The sequence below is a fragment of the Thamnophis elegans genome, chromosome Z, assembly GCF_009769535.1.
Source record: "Thamnophis elegans isolate rThaEle1 chromosome Z, rThaEle1.pri, whole genome shotgun sequence".
NCBI classification, from domain to species: domain Eukaryota; kingdom Metazoa; phylum Chordata; class Lepidosauria; order Squamata; family Colubridae; genus Thamnophis; species Thamnophis elegans.
In genome coordinates, this window is record NC_045558.1 from 36396307 (window position 1) to 36418477 (window position 22171).

A 22171-nucleotide genomic window follows, 5' to 3' on the forward strand; every position below is an offset into this window, starting at 1 on the left:
ACAAAAGAACTTGCAGTGAAAATCTAGAAGAGATTTCCCAATAAACTCTTACTAAACCCGATCAGTAAATTCCTGTTTGGTGAGCCTGTTTGATTACCCTTTAATGCTGTTCTCTAGAACTTGTTACCTTATATTTTGATGCATTTTTACTACACTCAGCAATCATTCAGTCATCCAAAAATATTTAAATACCCTTTGTGAGTGCATGTTACCAACCTACAAAACTGATCAAATCAAGTCCAAAAGTATTATTTTGATCCAGTTAGCTTATAAAACTCTGTTCTGTTCAATGGAATGTAACATGCAGCAATTGGCCAGAGGAACATTTCTTCAGTAGCACCATATCATATAGATAAAAAGGATAATATTAAAAAGAAAAAAGGTCAATAAAAAGAAAAAAACACAGGACAAGATAAGGAAAAGGATAAAGAAAAGAAAAAGGGAAAAAGATAAGAAAATAATAAGAAAAAAGATAAGATCAGACATAGGAAAGATAAGAAAAAAGATAAGAATAAAATATTAATATTAAAATAAGGAAAATAAGGCAAAGATGAGAAAAAAGGAAGTTAAAAATATAAGAAAAAATAAGAAAAGGTAAGGAAAAGGTAAGAAAAGATAAAAAAGATAAAGAAAAACAATGAAAGATAATGAAAATAATAAAAAGATAAGAAAAGATAAAAAGATAAGAAGGAAAGATAAGGAAAATAAGGCTAAGATAAGAAAAAGATAAGAAAAGTTAAGGGAAAGATAAGAAAAAGATAAGGAAATAAGGAAAATATGAAAACAATAAGGAAAAAGATAAAGATTAAAGAAAGTTAAGAAAAGGTAAAAAAAAAAAAGATAAAAAGAAATCAATAATAAGAAAAGTTAAGAAAAAATTAAAAAAGAAGAGATAATTGTCAGGAAAAAGATCACGAAAAAGATAAGACTACATTATGTTGCAAGTTTGAGTTTAGTACTACCACTTTACCTATTAAACATGTCACTCTACCCGAAGACTAGTAAGAGGCTCTTTCTATACTTATACTGCTTTTTTTTTTTTTTACTAAATCAGGACATATGTCTACTTCCAGTATTTTACTAAATCACTCATAGTGATCCCATTAACATTTGTTGTGAATCATAATTCTGTCCCGAAATGCTTACAATACTATAGTCATTTCCTTTTTTTTTCTTGTAGCTTTTACAGAACTTGGATAAATGGCCACTTTTTCCCACAGGTTTGACAACTACAGTTGTGGACTCCAAATCCTAGACAGCTAACACAATTCCATCTGGCTTCTGGGCAACAAATAGTGCTCAAAGGCTAGTACTCACTATTTATCCCTGTTTTCAATTCCTATGCCTCCACTACTTCTCTTTGTGATCCCTACTTATGGAGAACAGTAACTGTTCTGTTTGCCTTAGGCTCATTCAGGGACTTTCAGTTTTCCAAATGAAAACAAAAAAATATCAACTCCATCCACAACTGCTTCTCTGTTCAGCTTTTATAGCCTTCAATTGCTGGATTGGCTAGAGGGAGCTCTTAAGGGGACAGGACACCAGAAGCCTAGGTGCTGGCTGTTTTGAGGCTGCTGGTGTTCTCACAATTAGACTGAATTATCTACTGCTGCTTTTATCTTTTTTTTTGATAGGATTTATTGATATTCTACTTAAAATTTTATTTAATTATAATTCATGCTTTCTTAGGGAATTCTTTTACACTGGCTTGTATATTAATTAGTTGAAAGATGGCATAGGAAGTACATGTAAAACCTACAGTATGATCTTTTAAAAAACCGTGCTTTCCAAACACATGTATTTAATTGTTTGCTTGATCCTGTAAAAGTTGCTCTTTCATTTATTTAAGGTTCTTCTTCATATTTCATAGTCAGAGATGCGATTGGCTATTATTATACAAAAAAGACTTTTCAGTGATCACGCTAAGACTGTGGATCTTCCTGTTCAGAACTCATATTTCATTAGGAGAGTTTTCCTTTGCCTGGTTGTTGATGTTTTGATGCTAAATTCTTAACTTGCTTATCTGATTTGCTTGTAACTTGCTTGTACTATTTAGTGTCCTTTTTCTTTAAGGTATTTCCAATTATTATCATTAAAAAAAACCTGTTTGACATTTTGTTATTTTAACCATCTTGTTCTTTCTTGAGTGTTCTTTTTAAAATAAAGGTGGAACATCAATTTGAAATTATCAACACAAAAATGCAACCATCTGTGATTGCATTCAGTTCCATTTTGTGTGAACGCTTGGTGACAAACTTGGGTGTAATATGTGAATTGGCTATAATGATTTAATCTGACTTCATTAGAATAGAGATCTATCCCATCGTCTCTGCAACATGATTACATGTCCTTGATTATTTAATCAAAGCCTGACATAGTCAGTTAGAAAATCAGTTAGAAAAGTTGAATGGCCAGAAATATTTATTGAGCATTCTTTTATCAAAGTGCAACTGAAAACTTGTATGTACTGAATCATACAAAAGAAGTTAATGAATGTAATTGTGTATTGTGCTGCATAAATCATTCTTACTGAAATGTGCAATATTTCAGGATCCTAGAGTAAGCATTACATTGATCACTTTATTGAATATACTGAGTAAGACAAACTTACTGTACAAGGTGTTTGCATCCATGGCTCCCCATCAATCTGCATAGGCAGAGATTTGCTAGTCCTAATGCAAGAAAAAATAGGAATGCAGAGAAAATAAATCCAGGACATGTTTTAAATGCCAAGTATGACATGGAAAATAGTACAGTGCAATGTCACAATCATAGTTGAAAATAAGGCATATACACCTCTTTTTAACATATATAGCATATATATGTATATATATGTATGTATGTATTTCCCAATTCCACAATAAATCCATAATTCATTATTTTTTTTTTAAAAAAATCAAATACAAGCATGATTGATTTAACAATCTTGGCTCTTAGTTACTCCTAGTTAACTTTGCCATATGGTAAATTAGCAATTTGTTTCAACAGGTCTCCAACAGGCATGTTTCCAGGAGATGTCTGAGCCAACATATTTGTGAAATCATTCACAGAATTAAAGAATCATAGAGTGGGAAAGAAATTTTTAAGACACTAAATTCAACCCACTGTTCAATGCAGGAATCCAAATTAAAGCATCCCTAAAATTATATTGGAATTCCTGTTAGAATGCTACTAATAAAAATACTACTTCCCATGCAAATTATTCCACTATTAAATTGCTCTTACCATTATACTACCACTCCTAAAATTCTCCTAAAACTTTTCTTCCTATAACTTAAATTTCTTTCTAAAATAACTTTTACAAAGTAATGCAGTCTACAATGATAGAACCCATGTTCAATGACTGTCTTCAATTCATCTTTTCAGGTACGTGAACAGTCCATATCACCTTTCAATCCTCTTTCTTTTTCAGGCTAAAATTTCCCTAATCTCTCCCTATAATTTTCAGTCTTATGATCACTCTCCTTGTCCTTTTCTGAACTGCTTGAAATATAGTGACATATTTGTAGAGATGTGTAGAATGAGATACAATATACATGATGAGATCTGACTAAAGCAGAATATAATGGAATTATTATTTCTTGGGATTTGGAAACAGTTGTTTTCTTAATTCATCCTACACTTATTTTTTAGCAGACTTTATGTTATTTATTTATATCCAGTTTGTGATTAACAAGATCCTTTCCACATGTATTAAATTAAGTAACTAGCTCACATTGTATTTGTATGCATTAAATGTATATTATTAAATGGACCACTTTGTATTTGATTATATTAATTTCAGCCTATTTACTGAAATATTTTTGAATTTTTAGTATTACCATTAACTATCTTAATTAACAGACTTGTCTATGCAAATCAAATCCATTCATTCATTTAATCTAATTTTTATTGGATTTATTGAGAAAAATCTGGGAGTGTACAAACCTAAGCAGTGACTCTTCTGGTACCCATCTTGACGCCATTTTCCAGCAGGATTCCTGCTATGGATTTTTAGACTTGCAATATGTACCATATTTAACTAACAAATCTTAAATGGTGAGACTTTATTGAAATCTAGGCATATCATTTCATAGAATCCCAACAATCTACTTAGTAGTAAAGAAGCTACTAAATCAGAAAATTTATTCTGAGATACAACAGTGGAGTTTTAAAGTGATTTTGCTTTTTCTTATAATCAATTATTTTTTGCCATCTTTAGATCAGCTTCTGTACATTATTTTCTCTTATTTTTATTTTAAACATATTGGAAGTTGTATTGTTTATTTTTCTTTGCCTTTCTGCTAATTTAATACCAGTGGTGAGTTGTCAATATTTTTACTACTGGTATGGGCATGCTCCTGCACATGCATGATGCTTCTGCACATGTGCAGAATCTGGGCGGGTGGGCAGAGCATCCCACCACCACTACTACTGGTTCACCCAATCCGGCCCAAACTGGGAACAACCCACCTCTATACCATTCTGATCCCTACTATTACTTAAACAGGCTATAAATACTTGTATCATTTTTCGTTGGTGACTTGGCAACTATTTTATTTTTCTATTTTCAATAACCTTTTTGTGCAGCCATACTGCTTTTTCTAATGTCCTCCATTTGTTTTTGTTTTTGTTTTAATCACTGGAACTGTTTAATCCCTCTTTTTTCTTTTTTATACATTTCCATCTATCTTGTGGTTAACTTTTTCTGCCTTGTTTCTTACTTATCCTTAGTTCTAATTGAATTATTCAATTAACAGGTTGAATACAACATACTGACCTTTCAAAACCAACCTATCATGTGAAGATAACTAATACATGCTGATCTTACTAACACAGAGCAGTTACATCTCAAAAATTCAATGATGTTGTCATATTTTGTGTCATATTTATTGTAATATTTTGTGAATAGAGTGCCAGACAACTGATTTGACAAAAGAACATGAGCAAGACAGTTTGTATCTGATCAAAAAACTATCCCAGTTTTGTCCAACCTGAAGTGTTTTGTGATAATTCCATGGTTGCTTCTATTTAGTTTATCATCTGAATTAACCATTGAGAGTATCTTCCATGATTTCCTTAAAACTTCATTTAAAACATCCAAGTTATTAAGTATTATTTTGAGTTCTCATTGATAATGGCAGATTACCCCTGTTCTGGTTTTTGATTGATAAAGGCAAGGATTTTTTTTTTCATGAGGAAAATTGGTTCTTACCTAATGACAACAGAAGAACACTGAGAAAGGCGTTTTCCTGCACTTTTCAGTCCAGTATATATTTGTCCCATTTCCATGGCTCCTTCCAGGCCAACCACTTCTACCAATTGATCACTTAGGTCTGAAAACAAAATGCACAGATCTACTGAAAACTGTGGAGGAAGCATGAAATTAATGCAAATAGCATCCTTTTTTTATTCTCCCACTCTTCTCTCTCTCTCTCTCTCTCTCTCTCTCTCTATATATATATATATATATATATATATATATATATATATGTGTGTGTGTGTGTGTGTGTGTGTGTGTGTGTGTGTGTGTGTACACACACACACACAAATGAACTAGAAAACTAATAAATAGTTCTTGCCAAAATATTACCATTTCTGAGAAACAGCATCTTTGAGGAATATAGTAGAATGAGGATAACTTTGGAATGTTCTAGCATGTCATTTGAGAGAATAGCCTTGGTGACAAGTAAAATAAAGGTAAAACTGATTTCAACAATATATTTTTGGGTCATCATTAAAAAAATACTACAATATTTGCATTGCTACCTTTCCACAAATATAATCAGAGATCACTAAACATATGTTCAGACTACAAAAAAAAGTCAAAGCATTAAGATTTAAAAAGTCACCTGAATTGGAAGAAAAAACATTTTTATGAAAAGCTGAGAATGAGCATGTTCTCTGTGTAACTGCCAACTATCTTAACACTGAACTATGGTTTCTTCAGTTTATTAATCAAAATTTCAAATCAGAACCAAGCCATTACAGATATGGTTAATAGATGGGTTTTAAATAATTATCAGTGTAAATGTAATGGGAATGTAATAGGCCTTGTGTTCTAAGTTAAGTACATTATATTAGGTAATGGTGATATATCACTTTCTGTTCATCCATTCATTGAAAAGACCTAGTATACTTGGATTAACAAGGCATCCTGTATAAGAAGTCCCTACCCAAGAAATTGGAACATGCCATTATACCTAAATCCTATTCATGTTTATTTAAAAGTAAGTCTCAATGAATTTATAGGTAAATTGCACATACAAGTATCTTTATTAAGGATTACATCCCATGGATTTCAGTTTCTTTAGAAAGATATCTTTAATATAAAATTTTAAAATTTTATTTTTAATTACTCAGAAATAAATTACACTGAATTAAGCAAGACTTACTCTTATGTAACGTCATATAAGATTGGAGCCTTAGATTGAAAACTATTTCTGAAAAAACTGTTTTGGCATGTTTTATTAAATTAAGACTAATCAACCACATATTAGAATGACATGAATTCAGGCTATGTGATTGTATTGATGCATAAACTCTGATATATGATAACCAAATCTTAAAAACTAGTAACTTAAAACTACACACACATTCACACACTTTTTGTTACTCTACTTTGCTTAAACATGTTGCCAAGAACAGATGGATAAGGAACAAAAACATTTTATTTCATTTTCATAACTAGTTTTTTGCTTAAAATTCATGTTTCATAGATTTTCTTAGAAAATATTCTGCAAACTATATAAAAAATAATCAAATACTTGTTACTCATCTATAATCATCTTTATGATTTAGTATAGAAAAAGCTGATATGAAAAGTGGAAATTCCAATACACTTTTTTAAATAAATGAAAATCTTCATTTCACAGATTAAATCTCTGCAAGTGACTGCAGGAAGAAGTCATCTGGATCTAATATACTAGTCCTTGTGGGAAGTAGAACTCCTCCTAAAGTTGTGTCAGAATCAGATATATCAGAGATCCTCCTGCACTTGCTAGTCCTGCTGTAAATCTTTTCTCACCTTTTGTGGTGCCCCAAATGATGCTGTTTTTGAAACAGAATGCATTGAATGCGTTGGCATCCTTCTAATCTCATCAAGGAATGGATGGATAACTGTGTTATCCTACTAGGGGCTGCTTTTAAAACTATAATTAATCTGAGTGCAGTTGCCTACTTGCTGATGGATTGTTCCCAGTTTATCAGAGCAAAACACATTCTATGGCTGCTGCATCACAGTAGGCTATAGGTAAATTCAAAATTACAGTTATTATGTAATTCAGTTCAAAGTTCTGGTCCTTATCTATAAAGATCTTTCTGACTCAGGTACTTATTTCCTGTGGTACATATTCTCTAAATAGATTCTTTACGTTCTTTGTATTTTTCCTGAGAATATGCGTCTGATTCCTACCACCAATATTATCTAGTTGGGTAATGAAAATTTGCAAGCAAACAACCAAACTCAAGAGAGCATAAAGTACTCCACAGTCTTACTCTTTCAGTTAATTCAAGGTATAGAACACACACTCTCTTTGAGGATAGGATGGCATCCTCCTTGAATGAATCCTCCCATTCATGAAATGTTTCAAGGCCATTCTTTTCCAGTGGGTCTTTAGAGAGTACATTGGTAATTAATGCTACCTATTCCATACTATCTCTGAAGGTTATGTAATTCTGTGGAATTATTATATAGTTTTATTTATTATTTCCTTACTGCTGTTTCAGTTGCAGATAGGTGATAAATACTCAAATACCATGACATAACACATATAAAACAAAAACATTATACTTTATCAAAAAGTACTGATAATCATGATAAGCAGTTGAATTCTCAGTAACAATCAATCATTTACTGTAGGGTGGGAACTCACCATTCTATCATAGTCTTCTTGTTTAGTTGGGCTGGAAAATATGGGCCACATTTTTATTTTTCTGAATAAATTACTACAACAGCTATTGCTTTAGCATCTGTTATAGAGGTTCTCATTTGCAGAGGGAAGAATCAGAGATGCTTTCATTTAAGAAATAATTGTTTAGCTTCATTGAATAAACATTCATCCCATACAGTACATCATTGAATATGCTGACTACTACTTCTCCTAATGAATTACAATGATATGATGTTGCCCTTATCAAAGATCTCTTTAAAAAACATTACAGTAGAGAAATTTGTAACTAGACCACTAATAAAAATTAGGCTTGTGTGCTCCTACTTTGTGACTCTCCACAGGCTACTTTCCTAATGTAACTGGCTTCACTGAAATGTGCTTTATAAAAATATCCCATCCCTTACAGCTCTTAATTTTAGTGGTTGGTTTAATGTTAAGTATATATCCTTTTGGAGACTAGAGTTGAGTAGCAGAAGGTAGCAAGGAATATGCTGCTGAATAGTCACACTATCAATCACAACCGCCGAAGTTAAAACAAGGATAACTTTACTTGTTTTAACAAAAATAAAGTAGGATAAACATTCTCCAAAACAAGCGATAAGTAGTCTTGAATTATATACACAGTCTATGATACAACATGTTGGTTTACAGATGCTCAACTCATGATTCATCATGTAGACAGGTAACTAACATGCAGAGTAGCCACCATCCAATATACAGTATTCAACTCCAATAACAAGCATGGAGAACATACAGGAACAACCAGAAATGAACAGTAGTAGTTCCTACTCCCTCTTATGGCTGATTAAAGCAACAGCATCCAATCACATCTCACTTGAGCATTTAAAGTGACATATACATTATTTCAATGTGTGTGTGTGTATGTGTGCGTGCCGATAGACAGAAAGGAAGCAGTAGGCTTCCTCCCATATTTGGGCATACCAGGGGTTGTGACACCAAATAAATAAATAAATAAATAAATAAATAAATAAATAAATAAATAAATAAATAAATAAATACATACATACATACATACATACATACATACATTCTCTCTCTCTCTCACACACACACACACACACACACACACACAAACACACATATAGCCAACCCAAGACTAGGATTACATCCCTAACATTTAATATCTAAATTTCAACCAACAGACTAGCCTTTTCTTTAGCAATCTAAAGCTATGTTCCAATTTTATTAGATTTATTGTTGACATCTTTGACCACTTTTTAGTCCATTCTCTGCTTCTGATAAATGGGTTTCATAAAAAAGATGTGGAAATAAATAGCATAAATAAATAGCTGGCACAACCTTGCATATAAAATATTAATCTAGATCTAAAGGACCATTTTCTTAGAATTGCCCTGCCCAATTTTACCCAATGTAAGACCCATTTCTTTCCTTCCTTCCTTCCTTCCTTCCTTCCTTCCTTCCTTCCTTCCTTCCTTCCCTCCCTCTAATTTATTGTATAAATAATGTCATTGGTAAAGTGTGATAACAATGATTCAGTCCAGACACTTTTATACCCATCCTTCATTATGATTTTCTATGTCCTCAGATTCTTGACAGTCTGTTGGCTCTACATTGAAGCTTGTCCATTACATGAAACTTTCCCTTGTTTTCTGTGTGAATGACCTATCAGGGAACATGTGGGAATGTTTGCATAGCACCATGCTACTCTGCCCTCTTCCACAAGCCAAAGTACTTCACACATCTCTTCAGATTAGTGTTATGGATAAACAAAGCTGCTCCACAGTGATTGCTGATGTCAGCCCCTTGCAAATAGTATGTAAAGGGGCACCTGACCCTTTGCCCTTATTCCTAAAATGTATCTACAGCTGGGCGGATAGAAGAATAAAGTCACCAGGAGGATTTTTCTTTCATTTCTCCTGTTTGGCCTGTTTGAGCAATTAAAAGGACAACATGAAATCTACATAACCCTTTGTTTGTCTTTGTAATGCCCCATTCTTATTGTATGCTCAAGATGATGATAAAATATTTAAGAAACCCAAGTGCTTTTTAGAAGTCTATGATGAAAAATATTATTGGACCAATACACCCTTAAATAGAATACTACCTTTAAACATTTTTTTCTACGAATATAAATCAAAGAAAATAAACAAGGGCAGAGGTGAAAAGGAACCTAGTAGTACTATGATTAGAAATAATGATTTACACATGGAGAATTGTTTCTCTATAATGGAGCTGTTTTGTAAATACTCAATTCATCTTAGCCATATATAAGTACTGCAAACCTGGCAAGAGATTGAAAGTCTCTATTAGAATTTAGGGTTATTGCACTTAGTCAAGTACATTTACATAAAAAATATCATTGGTTGATAATAAATCTCTCCATCTTGGCAGTTTGTCTTTGGAGTGATGAGGATACATGACTCCTAAATGTAATTAAAACTTAGTAATCATTATGCTGGGGAAAATTTGCGTTCCAGCTACAAAATATAGAATAGGAATTTGAGATGTGGCTTTAGAGAATCCTTGGAAATACATTGGGATGGGTGATCTGCAATATGTCCTAATCACTTATGTCTGTTTGGAATGTTTTATTTATTTATTTTAGATCACTACCACTACGACTTCAGTAACACAGTTTTGCAATCTGCAGGAAGACAGAACTGTACAATATACAGAAACAGGAACTGTTTTAGCTGCTTTGGTGCCAAAGACATGCTTAATGTCAGGGTCTTGTATGGTCTAATGTGAACTATCACTATCAGTAATAAATATACACATACCATGCTTGTGTATAAAAATAAATGGTCGACTAATATTGCATTGTCAATTGGTATCTAATATATGCTTAGTCGGTTATTATTTCTTTTATTCATTAAACATGAAACTCAGGCAACTGAATATTTAAAGTTGTTTATTATTATTATACTTTATTCTTTAAACATGAAACTCAGTCAACTGAACATGTATCTTATATAATTCTTGGACATTGTACCAAGTGCCCCGATAATAATGGGTATCACTGGTACATGTTTCATCCATAATTGAGTACCGTATTTTCACCCATATAACCCGCCCACGCAGATAACCCGCACACGCACATAACCCGCGGGTTTTCTGGATCGTGTAAAATGTTTCCCGTATACCCCGCCCACGCATATAACCCGCCCACGCATATAACCCGCGGCGAGTAAAAGAGAAGGGAAACAGCTGAGATGGGGGGGGAAGAAACGGAGAAAGAAAGAAGCCTGCGCACGCTGGGGAAGAGGAAAGGAACGAAGGAGAAGGAAACAGCTGAGATCGGGGTGGGGGAAGAAACGGAGAAAGAAGCCTGCGCACGCTGGGGAAGAGGAAAGGAACGAAGGAGAAGGAAACAGCTGAGATCGGGGTGGGGGAAGAAACGGAGAAAGAAGCAAGCCTCCGATCGTGTAAGCCTCCGATCGTGTAAAATATTTTCTGTATACCCCGCCCACGCATATAACCCGCAGGGGGGCGCTGTGCATGTAAAAACCGCATATAACCCGCGGGTTATATGGGTGAAAATACGGTAGTTTCGATGGCCAGTTTGCGGTATTTTGTGATTTTTCTCCAGTTTTTTTCTGACACTGGCATCTCCTGGTACTGCAATGTCAATAAATTGTACGTTTTGGCCCACCACAACCATGATATCTGACGTATTGTGTTCCAAATGACAATCCATCTGTATTCGAAAGTCCCACAAGATCTTAACCTCTTCATTTTTGGTATCTTTTGCCACTTTATGTTCCCATGACTTTCTGGATACAGGCATATTGTTGTTGTTTTGTTGTTGTGGTTATATCTTTTATTCGTTAAACATGAAACTCAGTCAACTGAACATTTAAAAATGTGTCACAAATACCATTTACTGGTGCTAATGGTTGATATGGGTTGCTTCCAGCACCCTAGTATCAACCAAGTATATTATTATTGTTGTTGATTATTATTATCACAACAACACAACTGTATCACAGCTGCCAGTTGTTTCGCTGTATTTGGCATTGGTTACTAGTCGGGCCCCACCCAGGGGCCTAGGACGTCATAACGTATTTTCGTAATATGCGTGCAGATCCAAGCAGTGCGGTTTTTTGCATTTGACTGATGGTGATTTTATCAATTTTTAACTGTTTTAAATGTAATTTCAGTGCTTTTGGAATAGCACCCAGTGTGTCAATTACCACTGTTGGTTTGTGCCATAATCGTTGAATTTCAAATTTTAAATCCTGGTATTTCGTGATTTTTTTCATGTCCCTTCTCGTCGACCCTGCTATCACCTGGTATTGCGATGTCTATAATTGTAATATTATTTTTCTCAACCAGTGTGATGTCTGGTATATTATGCACCAGTATTTTGTCTGTTTGAATACGAAAATCCCATAAGATCTTGACCATCTGATTTTGGGGCACTTTTTCAGGCTTATATTCCCAGCAGTTTGTTGTTTTAATATTATAATTTTTGCACAAATTCCAGTGGATCATTTGTGCAGCAATTTATAATCAGTCTGTGCGATTTTTTTACAGCAACTGAGTATGTGAGCAACAGTTTTATCACTTCTTTGCAAAGTCAGCATTTGGCATCATCAGAAGATTTTTCGATTTTGGCCTTAATGGCATTTGTGCAGATAGCTTGTTCTTGCGCAGCCAGGATTAGTGACTCTGTTTCTTTCCTTAATGTACCTGTTGTTAATCATAACCAAGTTTTTTCACTGTCCACTTTATCTTTTATTTTTTCCAGAAATTGGCCATGCAATGCTTTGTTCTGCCAACTCTCCATTCTTGATTTTATCACATCTTTTCTGTATTCTTGTTTCGTCCGTTGGACCTTCAATAGATTTTTGTTCTTTACTTCGATTAATAGATGTTCTTGCCCTTCTTTTAAATAATCAGCCAGTGCATGTTTTTCTTCTTCAACTGTTTGCTTTACTTGTAATAATCCTCTGCCACCTGATTTTTGGGGCAGGTATAGTCTATCAGTGTCACCACATGGATGTAACCTGTAGTGCATTGTCATTAGTTTCCTGGTTTTTCGGTCCAAAAGGTCCAAATCAGCTTGTGTCCAGTTAACTATACCAGCTGTGTATCTTATAACTGGTATTGCCCAGGTATTTATGGCCTTGATTGTATTTCCACCATTCAATTTAGATTTCAAAATTTTCCTAACTCTGTTGGTGTACTCTCTCCTGACAATAGCTTTTACTTCTCCATGTTTGATGTTATCCAACTGCAGAATGCCTAAGTATTTGTAGGCTTCATTTTCATTGCCATTGGGCATTCCAATTCCTTCAAATCCTTGTAGTGATTTTGCCCCTTTTTATGGATACAGTGGCGCATTTTTCCATGCCAAACTGCATTGAAATATCGGTGCTGATTCCTCGGATTGTGTTTGTCAGTGATTGGATTTCCATTTCTGACTTTCCATAGAGTTTCAAATCATCCATATATAGTATATGCGAATTTTTTTCAGCTTCTTTGGCTGTTTGATAGCCTAATTTCATTTTTTTTAAAGATTACTGATAGTGGGATCATTGCGATGATGAAGAGAAGAGGTGAAAGTGAATCACCCTGGAAAATTCCTCGCTTGATATTAACCATTCCATAGATCTCATTCCCTACTGCCAACTCAATTCTCCATTGTTTCATCGCCTTTTCAGTAAAGGATGTAATATTTTTGCTAATGCCAGTTGTTTCTAAGCATTTTATGATCCAACTATGTGGCAGTGAGTCAAATGCCTTTTTGTAATCAATCCAGACCATATTCAAGTTCGTTTTTCTGTTCTTACAATTTTCTAATATCATTTTATCAATTAGGAGCTGATCTTTTGTGCCCCTGCTCCTTCTTTTGTTGCCTTTTTGTTCTACTGGCAAGATGTTGTTTGTTTCCAAATAATCCATCATGTTATCTGCAATAATGCCTGATTATTATTATTATTATACAATTGTATCACAGCGGCCAGTTGTTTCGCCAGATTTGGCATTGGTTACTAGTCAGGCCCCACCCAGGGGCCTAGGACGTCGTAACGTATTTTCGTAATATGCGTGCAGATCCAAGCAGTACGGTTTTTTGCATTTGACTGATGGTGATTTTATCAATTTTTAACTGTTTTAAATGTAATTCCAGTGCTTTTGGAATAGCACCCAGTGTGCCAATTACCACTGGAATTATCACTGCTGGTTTGTGCCATAGTCGTTGAATTTCGATTTTTAAGTCCTGGTATCTTGCAGTTTTTTCATGTTCCTTCTCAGCGACCCTGCTATCACCTGGTATTGCGATGTCTATGATTGTGACCTTATTTTTCTCAACCAGTGTGATGTCTGGTGTATTATGCGCCAGTATTTTGTCGGTTTGTATACGGAAATCCCACAAGATCTTGACCATCTGATTTTCGGTGACTTTTTCAGGCTGATGTTCCCACCAGTTTGTTGCTGTTTTAATATTATAATTTTTGCACAAATTCCAATGGATCATTTGTGCTACTGAATTGTGCCATAATTTATAATCAGTCTGCGCGATTTTTTTACAGCAGCTGAGTATGTGATCAACAGTTTCATCAGCTTCTTTGCAAAGTCTGCATTTGGCATCATCAGAGGATTTTTCAATTTTGGCTTTAATGGCATTTGTGCGGATAGCTTGTTCTTGCGCAGCCAGGATTAGTGACTCTGTTTCTTTCTTTAATGTACCTGTTGTTAACCATAACCAAGTTTGTTCACTGTCCACTTTATCTTTTATTTTTTCCAGAAATTGGCCATGCAGTGCTTTGTTCTGCCAACTCTCCATTCTTGATTTTATCACATCTTTTCTGCATTCTTGTTTCGTCTGTTGGGCCTTCAGTAGATTTTTGTTCTTTACTTCGATTAATAGATGTTCTTGACTTTCTTTTAAATAATCAGCCAGTGCATGTTTTTCTTCTTCAACTGTTTGCTTTACTTGTAATAATCCTCTGCCACCTGATTTTCGGGGCAGATATAGTCTATCAGTATCACCACATGGATGTAAACTGTAGTGCATTGTCATTAATTTCCTGGTTTTTCGGTCCAAAAGGTCCAAATCAGCTTGTGTCCAGTTAACTATACCAGCTGTGTATCTTATAACTGGTATTGCCCAGGTATTTATGGCCTTGATTGTATTTCCACCATTCAATTTAGATTTCAAAATTTTGAATGAATGTTTATTTCATTTGTATGCCGCCCTTTTCCCCCAAAGGGGGACTTTCCTAACTCTGTTGGTGTACTCTCGCCTGACAATAGTTTTTACTTCTCCATGCTTGATGTTATCCAACTGCAGAATGCCTAAGTATTTGTAGGCTTCATTTTCTTTGCATTTAATTAATTGGTCAGTGGGCATTTCAATTCCCTCACATGCAGTGATTTTGCCCCTTTTTATGGATACAGTGGCGCATTTTTCCATGCCAAACTGCATTGAAATATCGGTGCTGAATACTCGGACTGTGTTTGTCAATGATTGGATTTCTATTTCTGACTTTCCATAGAGTTTCAAATCATCCATATATAGTAAATGCGAAATTTTTTCAGCTTCTTTGGCTGTTTGGTAGCCTAATTTCATTTTTTTTAAGATTACTGATAGTGGGGTCATTGCGATGATGAAGAGAAGAGGTGAAAGTGAATGGAAAGTGGAAAATTCCTCGCTTGATATTAACCATTCCGTAGATCTCATTCCCTACTGCCAACTCAGTTCTCCATTGTTTCATCGCCTTTTCAGTAAAGGATGTAACATTTTTGCTAATGCCAGTTGTTTCTAAGCATTTTATGATCCAACTATGTGGCAGTGAGTCAAATGCCTTTTTGTAATCAATCCAGACCATATTCAAGTTCGTTTTTCTGTTCTTACAATTTTCTAATATCATTTTATCAATTGGAAGCTGATCTTTTGTGCCCCTGCTCCTTCTTTTGTTGCCTTTTTGCTCTACTGGCAAGATGTTGTTTGTTTCCAAATAGTCCATCATGTTATCTGCAATAATGCCTGTGAGTAATTTGAAGGTTGTTGGCAAGCATGTTATTGGTCTGTAGTTTTCAGGTGTTGTTCCTTTAGTTGCATCTTTCTGAATCAAGTATGTTTTTCCAGTTGTCAACCATTCATCAATTTGGCCCTTTTGTAAAATTTCATTCAGTTGCCTGGCCAATATTGCATGTAAACTGGTCAGATATTTGAGCCAGAAACCATGTAATTGGTCCTTTCCAGGTGATGTCCAATTCTTTACCTTTTTAACTCGATTTTTGACCATCTCAGTTGTTATTTCTAATACTTGCATTTGTTTGTTGCTAATGCTTTTCTCAAAGTCATGTATCCACTTTGCTTCCTTGTTGTAGTCCTTTGCATTTTCCCACAATTCTTTCCAGAATTCAACTGTGGCCTGCTTCTCTGGTTTTTCACTTTTGGTGTCACCATTCACATAAAGACTTTGATAAAAATGCCGTTGGTCTGATCGAAATTGCTGATTTTGTTTATATTGGATGATTCGTGCCTCATATCTTTCAATTTTTCTAGCTGTTGCTGTTATCTGCTGTTTTACAATCTCTACAGCTTCATTGATGTTTCTTGTATCCAATCTATATCTTCTGATTAGCCGATCTATGGTTTTGTTGTTTTTAAGCTGTTGCTCATGCATGTTCTTTAAGTTAGTAGCATCTGCCCTTAATTTTTGATTTTTTGTTCTAAACGGATTTTCCATTTTGGCTTTGATGCTTTTTCTGTTGTGTGACTAGGTACTTTAATTTTAATGCCTAGTTCATTAGTGACTATTACAGCTGCGCTGTACATTAACTGGTTTGTTTCCAAGATGGATCCCGGTTCAATTGTTGAAAACACTGCATTAACCATTTTCATGATAGGGGCCAAAATTTTCTTAGGCACAGTTTTTAGTGATGGTAAACGTTGCCTTTCTTCATTAAGCAGAAAATGCTCCATGATCTTATCCTTCAATTCTTTTTGAGTTAGTTCATCAGTTGGTTCAGTGATAACTGGTTCTAGTGGTGGTGATGTTATTTCCTCCCCGAGAGCTTTTTCTGGGAGTTCTACTATAATGTCTTTAGTTGTGTCTTGAATATCAGTTATTTCCGCTTGTGATATTGTTTTTTGGGTTTTGCAATTTGCCTGAATTTCCTCATGTTCAACTTCACTAAACACTTTATTCCGTATAATAAATCGCCTTTGATCTGCTAGTCGTTGTTCACTAACATTTGAATCTGGATATTGTTGTTTCCATAATTCATACATTCGCTTTAAATAGCCTCTTTTTTCTGGCTCTGAGTTGTAGTAACAGGCCATTATGGCATGGTTTTCATCTGCACTATATTTTTGTCGTTTTGTTGGTTGGTCCACTTGTAGCCCATTTGTCGACGGATGTCCAGGGACCCCAACATCCGCCGCGGCCCTTGTTAACCCGCGCGACGACCGATGCGGTATGGAATTCTTATTTGTTTTTTTCACCATATTGTATGGGTTGGCAGCGGTTTTTTTTACGGGACCAGATGCCAACCTGACCCCAATCCTCCTCCTTTCTCATCCGGGCTTGGGACCGGATTATTATTATTATTATTATTATTATTATTATTATTATTATGTGTTTAATCTTTTGTGAGATTCACAGCCTTTGGGGCTGGTTAGTAGCTCAACAGTTTGAGGGTAAACTCATTATATATACATACATACATACATACATACATACATATACATGCACGCACGCACACACACACCCACACCCACTGATTTTAGGAAGATCTGGAAGGATTTGGAAATGTATACCTAGCAAATATTCAAGAACTGACTCTTATATTTATCTGGTATAAATTTAAGTTAAATGTTTGCTTCAAATATCTTTCCAAAGGGCAGTTTTAACATACATTAAAGGATACACAAAAGAAAAATCTTGTGAACTCCTGAATTCAAGTGAGATTGTGGTTTCTTGTGGAATTATGTCTTTTATTTTAAACTGCAACCCCAATTGAGATTTATCTTTCCAAATCTGCTTCTAGATATTTGTAGGTGCAAGCACCCCTTTGTAGGAAATTTATTTAGTTTACTAACAATACAGAGATGATTTTTTTTTACTGAGTACTTAATGGATACCTTCTGTGCAGCTGGCAACAATAACAAAGAAAGGTTAAGCAGCTAAGAATTGGGCAACAATTGTGAATCCTTCAAGGTATTTCAAATAAAATATGTGATATGATCAATTAATGTCTACACACAACTCTTAAATTATTGATCAAATATGTTATCACAGAATGCTGCAATCAATGAAAAAGTCTTTCAAAAAATGAATGACTCATAATTGGTATTTCTCTGGGTGGGAATTTCCCATGTAAAAGTAAGGATATCCTGAAAGATTAGCTGCTGCAGAATAGCAGTGAGAGAAAGCCACCTCTTTCTTTGCTCATGGTCTTCTCAGAGGCAACTAGATGACTTCCTTGGAAAACAGAACACCGCAGGACTTTTTCTTAGTTGTTGGGGCTCTTCTTATATCACATGTAATGCAAGAATTATAGGAAATTAATCTGTGGGGTTTCTTTTAAGTCCCTAAGACATGAACATTTAAAACTCCACTTCTGTTTTTCAAACATGCACCCCTAGCAGCTGGAAGGAATCTCAAGAACACTGTTAAAGAGGTCACAGGTGGAATCTAAGCATCTCTTTATTTATATTAACTGAAATACACCTTATTAATTTCATGTGATTTTGAGAGAAATTTTAAGGCATACAGAAAAAATCTTTAGAACAAGTGCTATCATTAGTGAGTTAAGTGACTTCCTTCTGCCCTTAAAATATAACAGTTCCTGATTAATGCTGAAGAAAATATATGAGAAAGTACTTTGATTTCAAACCATTTTTCTCTCCAATGCAAATAACAGTAAAAATAAAACCAGCTCCAGAAATGTTAACATTGGGAAACAAAGGGTCTTATTTTCTACTTCTAGGAGATTATTATAGGAAAACTTTTGGGAAAAATGTCTTTCCTTTAATAGCTATTCTAAAAACTGGAAATGCAATTTCTTTAAAGCTTGCACGTAAAATGTCTGTATCATTTTGAACTGCATTTTTAATATTATTTGTTTTATAAGGATATCCCTGCATTAGTTTTGTAAGTCCTTTCCTGCAAAAGAACAAAACCCATTCTACGAAATAATTTTGAACTTAGATGAAATTGGGGGAGGGGAGGAGGAAGAAGAGGAGGAGGAGGAGGGAAGTTCTCTTGTTTTTATCAAATCTGATTGCTGCAGCTGTTCCCATTTTCTGTATTTTAAAAATAGCTTTATTCAGTGCCTTGTTGGAGAAAGGCCAGAGTATCATTAGAACATGATGTACAGAAAAACCTCTATTCAGTTACAGATACAGAAATATATTTAAGATCAGTGGGGGCCATCTGAAGCAAACACTTGTAAATGGAAAATGGAATTTTAATGTACTCAGACCATTCGTTGCTTTTAGGTTGGATATTTAAGAAATTTAAACCTGATATCTTCCTGTTTGTCAGGGCAATATCAAATAGCTTTGCATCAGGCACAAAACAATATGAACAAATAGGGGATCGTCCTACTAACAGAAATAGATCTTGTTCTCATATTACTTCTAACAATTTTGGCATTTACTTCAAATGGTTGTTAGTAACATTATATATTTCAGTGTGCTATAAACAGGCCTTTATCTTGGGGAAAAATACTGGAACTAAAAATGCTGGATCAATAGAAGTCATATCTGAATTGTGCTTCTTGTTAAACTATGCACTATATTTCTCACAGCATTTGTACAAAGACAAATGACATTTAAGGAATCCTACGGGCTTTTTAAATCAATATTTACATCTTGTATATGATAGGAGTGTGGGACCAATTCCTTCTGCCCCTCCTCAATGCTCAACTGCCTGATGTCTTCACCACAGCTCCAGGGCCTGATGTCAGGGACACCCTCCCTTTGGCTTTCACCACTGCTCTGTGCCTCATGCGCCTCCTGGTGGCCAACCAGCCTCTCTGGTCCCTGCTGAACCCTGTCCAGGGTCCTCCACATCTTCCAGAGCCGACTCATAGGGTTCCTTGCTAGCGGAGTCTGTTTGCAGGTCCAACGGCTCCTGCTGGGCCACAACACCTACCTACCTCTAATTTCATAGAGTGAAAGGAATTACTAAAGATAATTTCTGTACAGAAAAAATAGGAAAATTTCTATTGTGAGCACAAATATATCTTTCTTTTCAGATATATAATCAAGGAACATATTCCTTGATTGCAGGAGAGTCTCATAAACTTAAATTTGGAATGGTAAAAGTTAAATACTATCAACTACATGCATTGGTGTTCTATCTGTGGGATAATCATTTGGTTGGGAAGTTGGAATCTTGTGATGCATACTATATGTAAAAGATCTCATCTTCCATAGTAGACAATAAGCTAAGTTGTGCTGCATGGCATATCCTATCACTTTTTCTATGCACTAGGAATGACACAAATCACCACTACCATTATTGCCTTTTTGAAATAACATTATGACCATGCAAAATTGTGTCAATATCAAGTGATAATTCCAAGGCAAAAGAACTGATAGTAATATAGAGAAAGTAATGTTGTTTGGTGCACATGCACAGTTCAATGGAAATTGTTCTGTGAATGTGCAGAACTAAAAAAAAATGATGGCTACGGCGGCGACCAAAGAACTGGTTTGGGGGCATGGCCAGCCTGGGTCGCTGCCGGTTCTGCAACCGAGACCAGCATACAGTCGACCAAACTGGGCTGAACCGGTAGGAACCCACCTCTGTTGTAGACACATACACAGCTAGAGAGAAACATAACCACTCCTTTCTAAAAGGGGGTGATGTAGCTTCTTTTTGTTCAAAACATTTGATTCCTCCCTATGAAAGTGGCAAGAAACTTGACATTTTTACAATAAGTAACAACTACTGTAAATTTCCTGTTTCAGCTTGATGTTAAAAATAAATATAAGATGGATGTTATCTACCTTTAAAACAGATATTCCTATCATAAGGTACAACCAACTGTATTCTCTTTTAGGATATTTTAAGCTACTAGAGCTTAAACAAAGCTCCTCCCCACATTTTCTATTTCCAGCTAAATCACCCAACTGATGCTTATTGGACTAGTTTGGATGATGAAAGGCTATCCCATTAGCATTATTTTTATTTATTTTGTTTTTTTAAAAAACTGATTGTTTTAAAATACTTTTTTGGACTTCCATAAATTTTGGATTTTTTCCCAATTAATGCCTTTTCTCCATCTTTCATAGCAATGCTATTTGTTACCATTTCCAAATTTACCATTAAATGGATTAATAGCATAATATTATGGCAGCAGAACTGACATAACAAACAAGTGAATTGTATAAAGTTGACTGAAAAACAGAAAATCATTAACTTGAAAGTAAGGCCATATATTGCATTCATCAATGGATATTGCAGTTTCAAATGGATTTTCTTGTATCCGCACTGCTCTGCTGGGGATTAAAGAAATCAACATATGTACTATGTTATCTATGTTTTAATCTTATAGATGTTACCACAACCTAATTTTTAATTACAGTGCAAGGATTTATAGGTACACAGGCAAAATGAAACAGTAAAGATTCCTAATATACATTTCAGTTGTAAAACATGCTTCTTCTATATTTATACTGTGACATGTTAAACAATTTCACAGCATATGGGCTGTATGGTAACACTGAATTAAGCAATAATAATTTCTCAATATGCAGAAAATTTACACTTACAAGAATTGTGTATGTTAAGAGCTCTCTATTTTCTAAAATATTGATAGATTAACTTGAAGGATTAATAAATATGTGCATATTAATGTGTGCGTGTGTAATATTTCTGTTTATATATTATTCATATGATGTGTGTCTGTGTTCTACGGGTACATGTGTGTATGTATATATACACACACAAACAATTGTTTGGTATAGTTATTTTGTAATAGTTGTAGCAATTAATATCATGAATCATAATTGCTGGAAAAGCAGGTGAGGGGGGTAGGTTTGGATCTCTTCTCTCTTTTAAATATTTGTCAATATTTTGTATGTGTGATTGTGAAAGAGTAAGGGATAGACATCAATTTTTTAATCATTTGAATTTTGAGGAACCCATATTCTTAGCAACTTGGATAACTTATGGAAAAACTCAAGAAAAAAAGAAGTCAACTGATGACAGGCAGAACCTCAAATAGCAAACAAAGGGTTCAACCATTATCTTCTTTCTCAGATAAGTGAAAGAAACAAGAGAATTTCATTCAACTTTGGCCATATACTATATTCATACGCTGAGCAGTTGTCCTGCACGTCTGTCAGC

General features: G+C 34.7%; 1 protein-coding gene across 1 annotated transcript in view; it reads right to left on the reverse strand.

The window, feature by feature from the left end:
• DGKB (diacylglycerol kinase beta) overlaps positions 1-22171 on the reverse strand; it is a 281445-nt gene that overhangs the window by 5353 nt on the left and 253921 nt on the right. Inside the window, 2 exon segments of the mRNA XM_032237244.1 lie at positions 2612-2672; positions 5195-5315. Of these exon segments, the coding sequence (XP_032093135.1) occupies positions 2612-2672; positions 5195-5315 (182 nt within the window).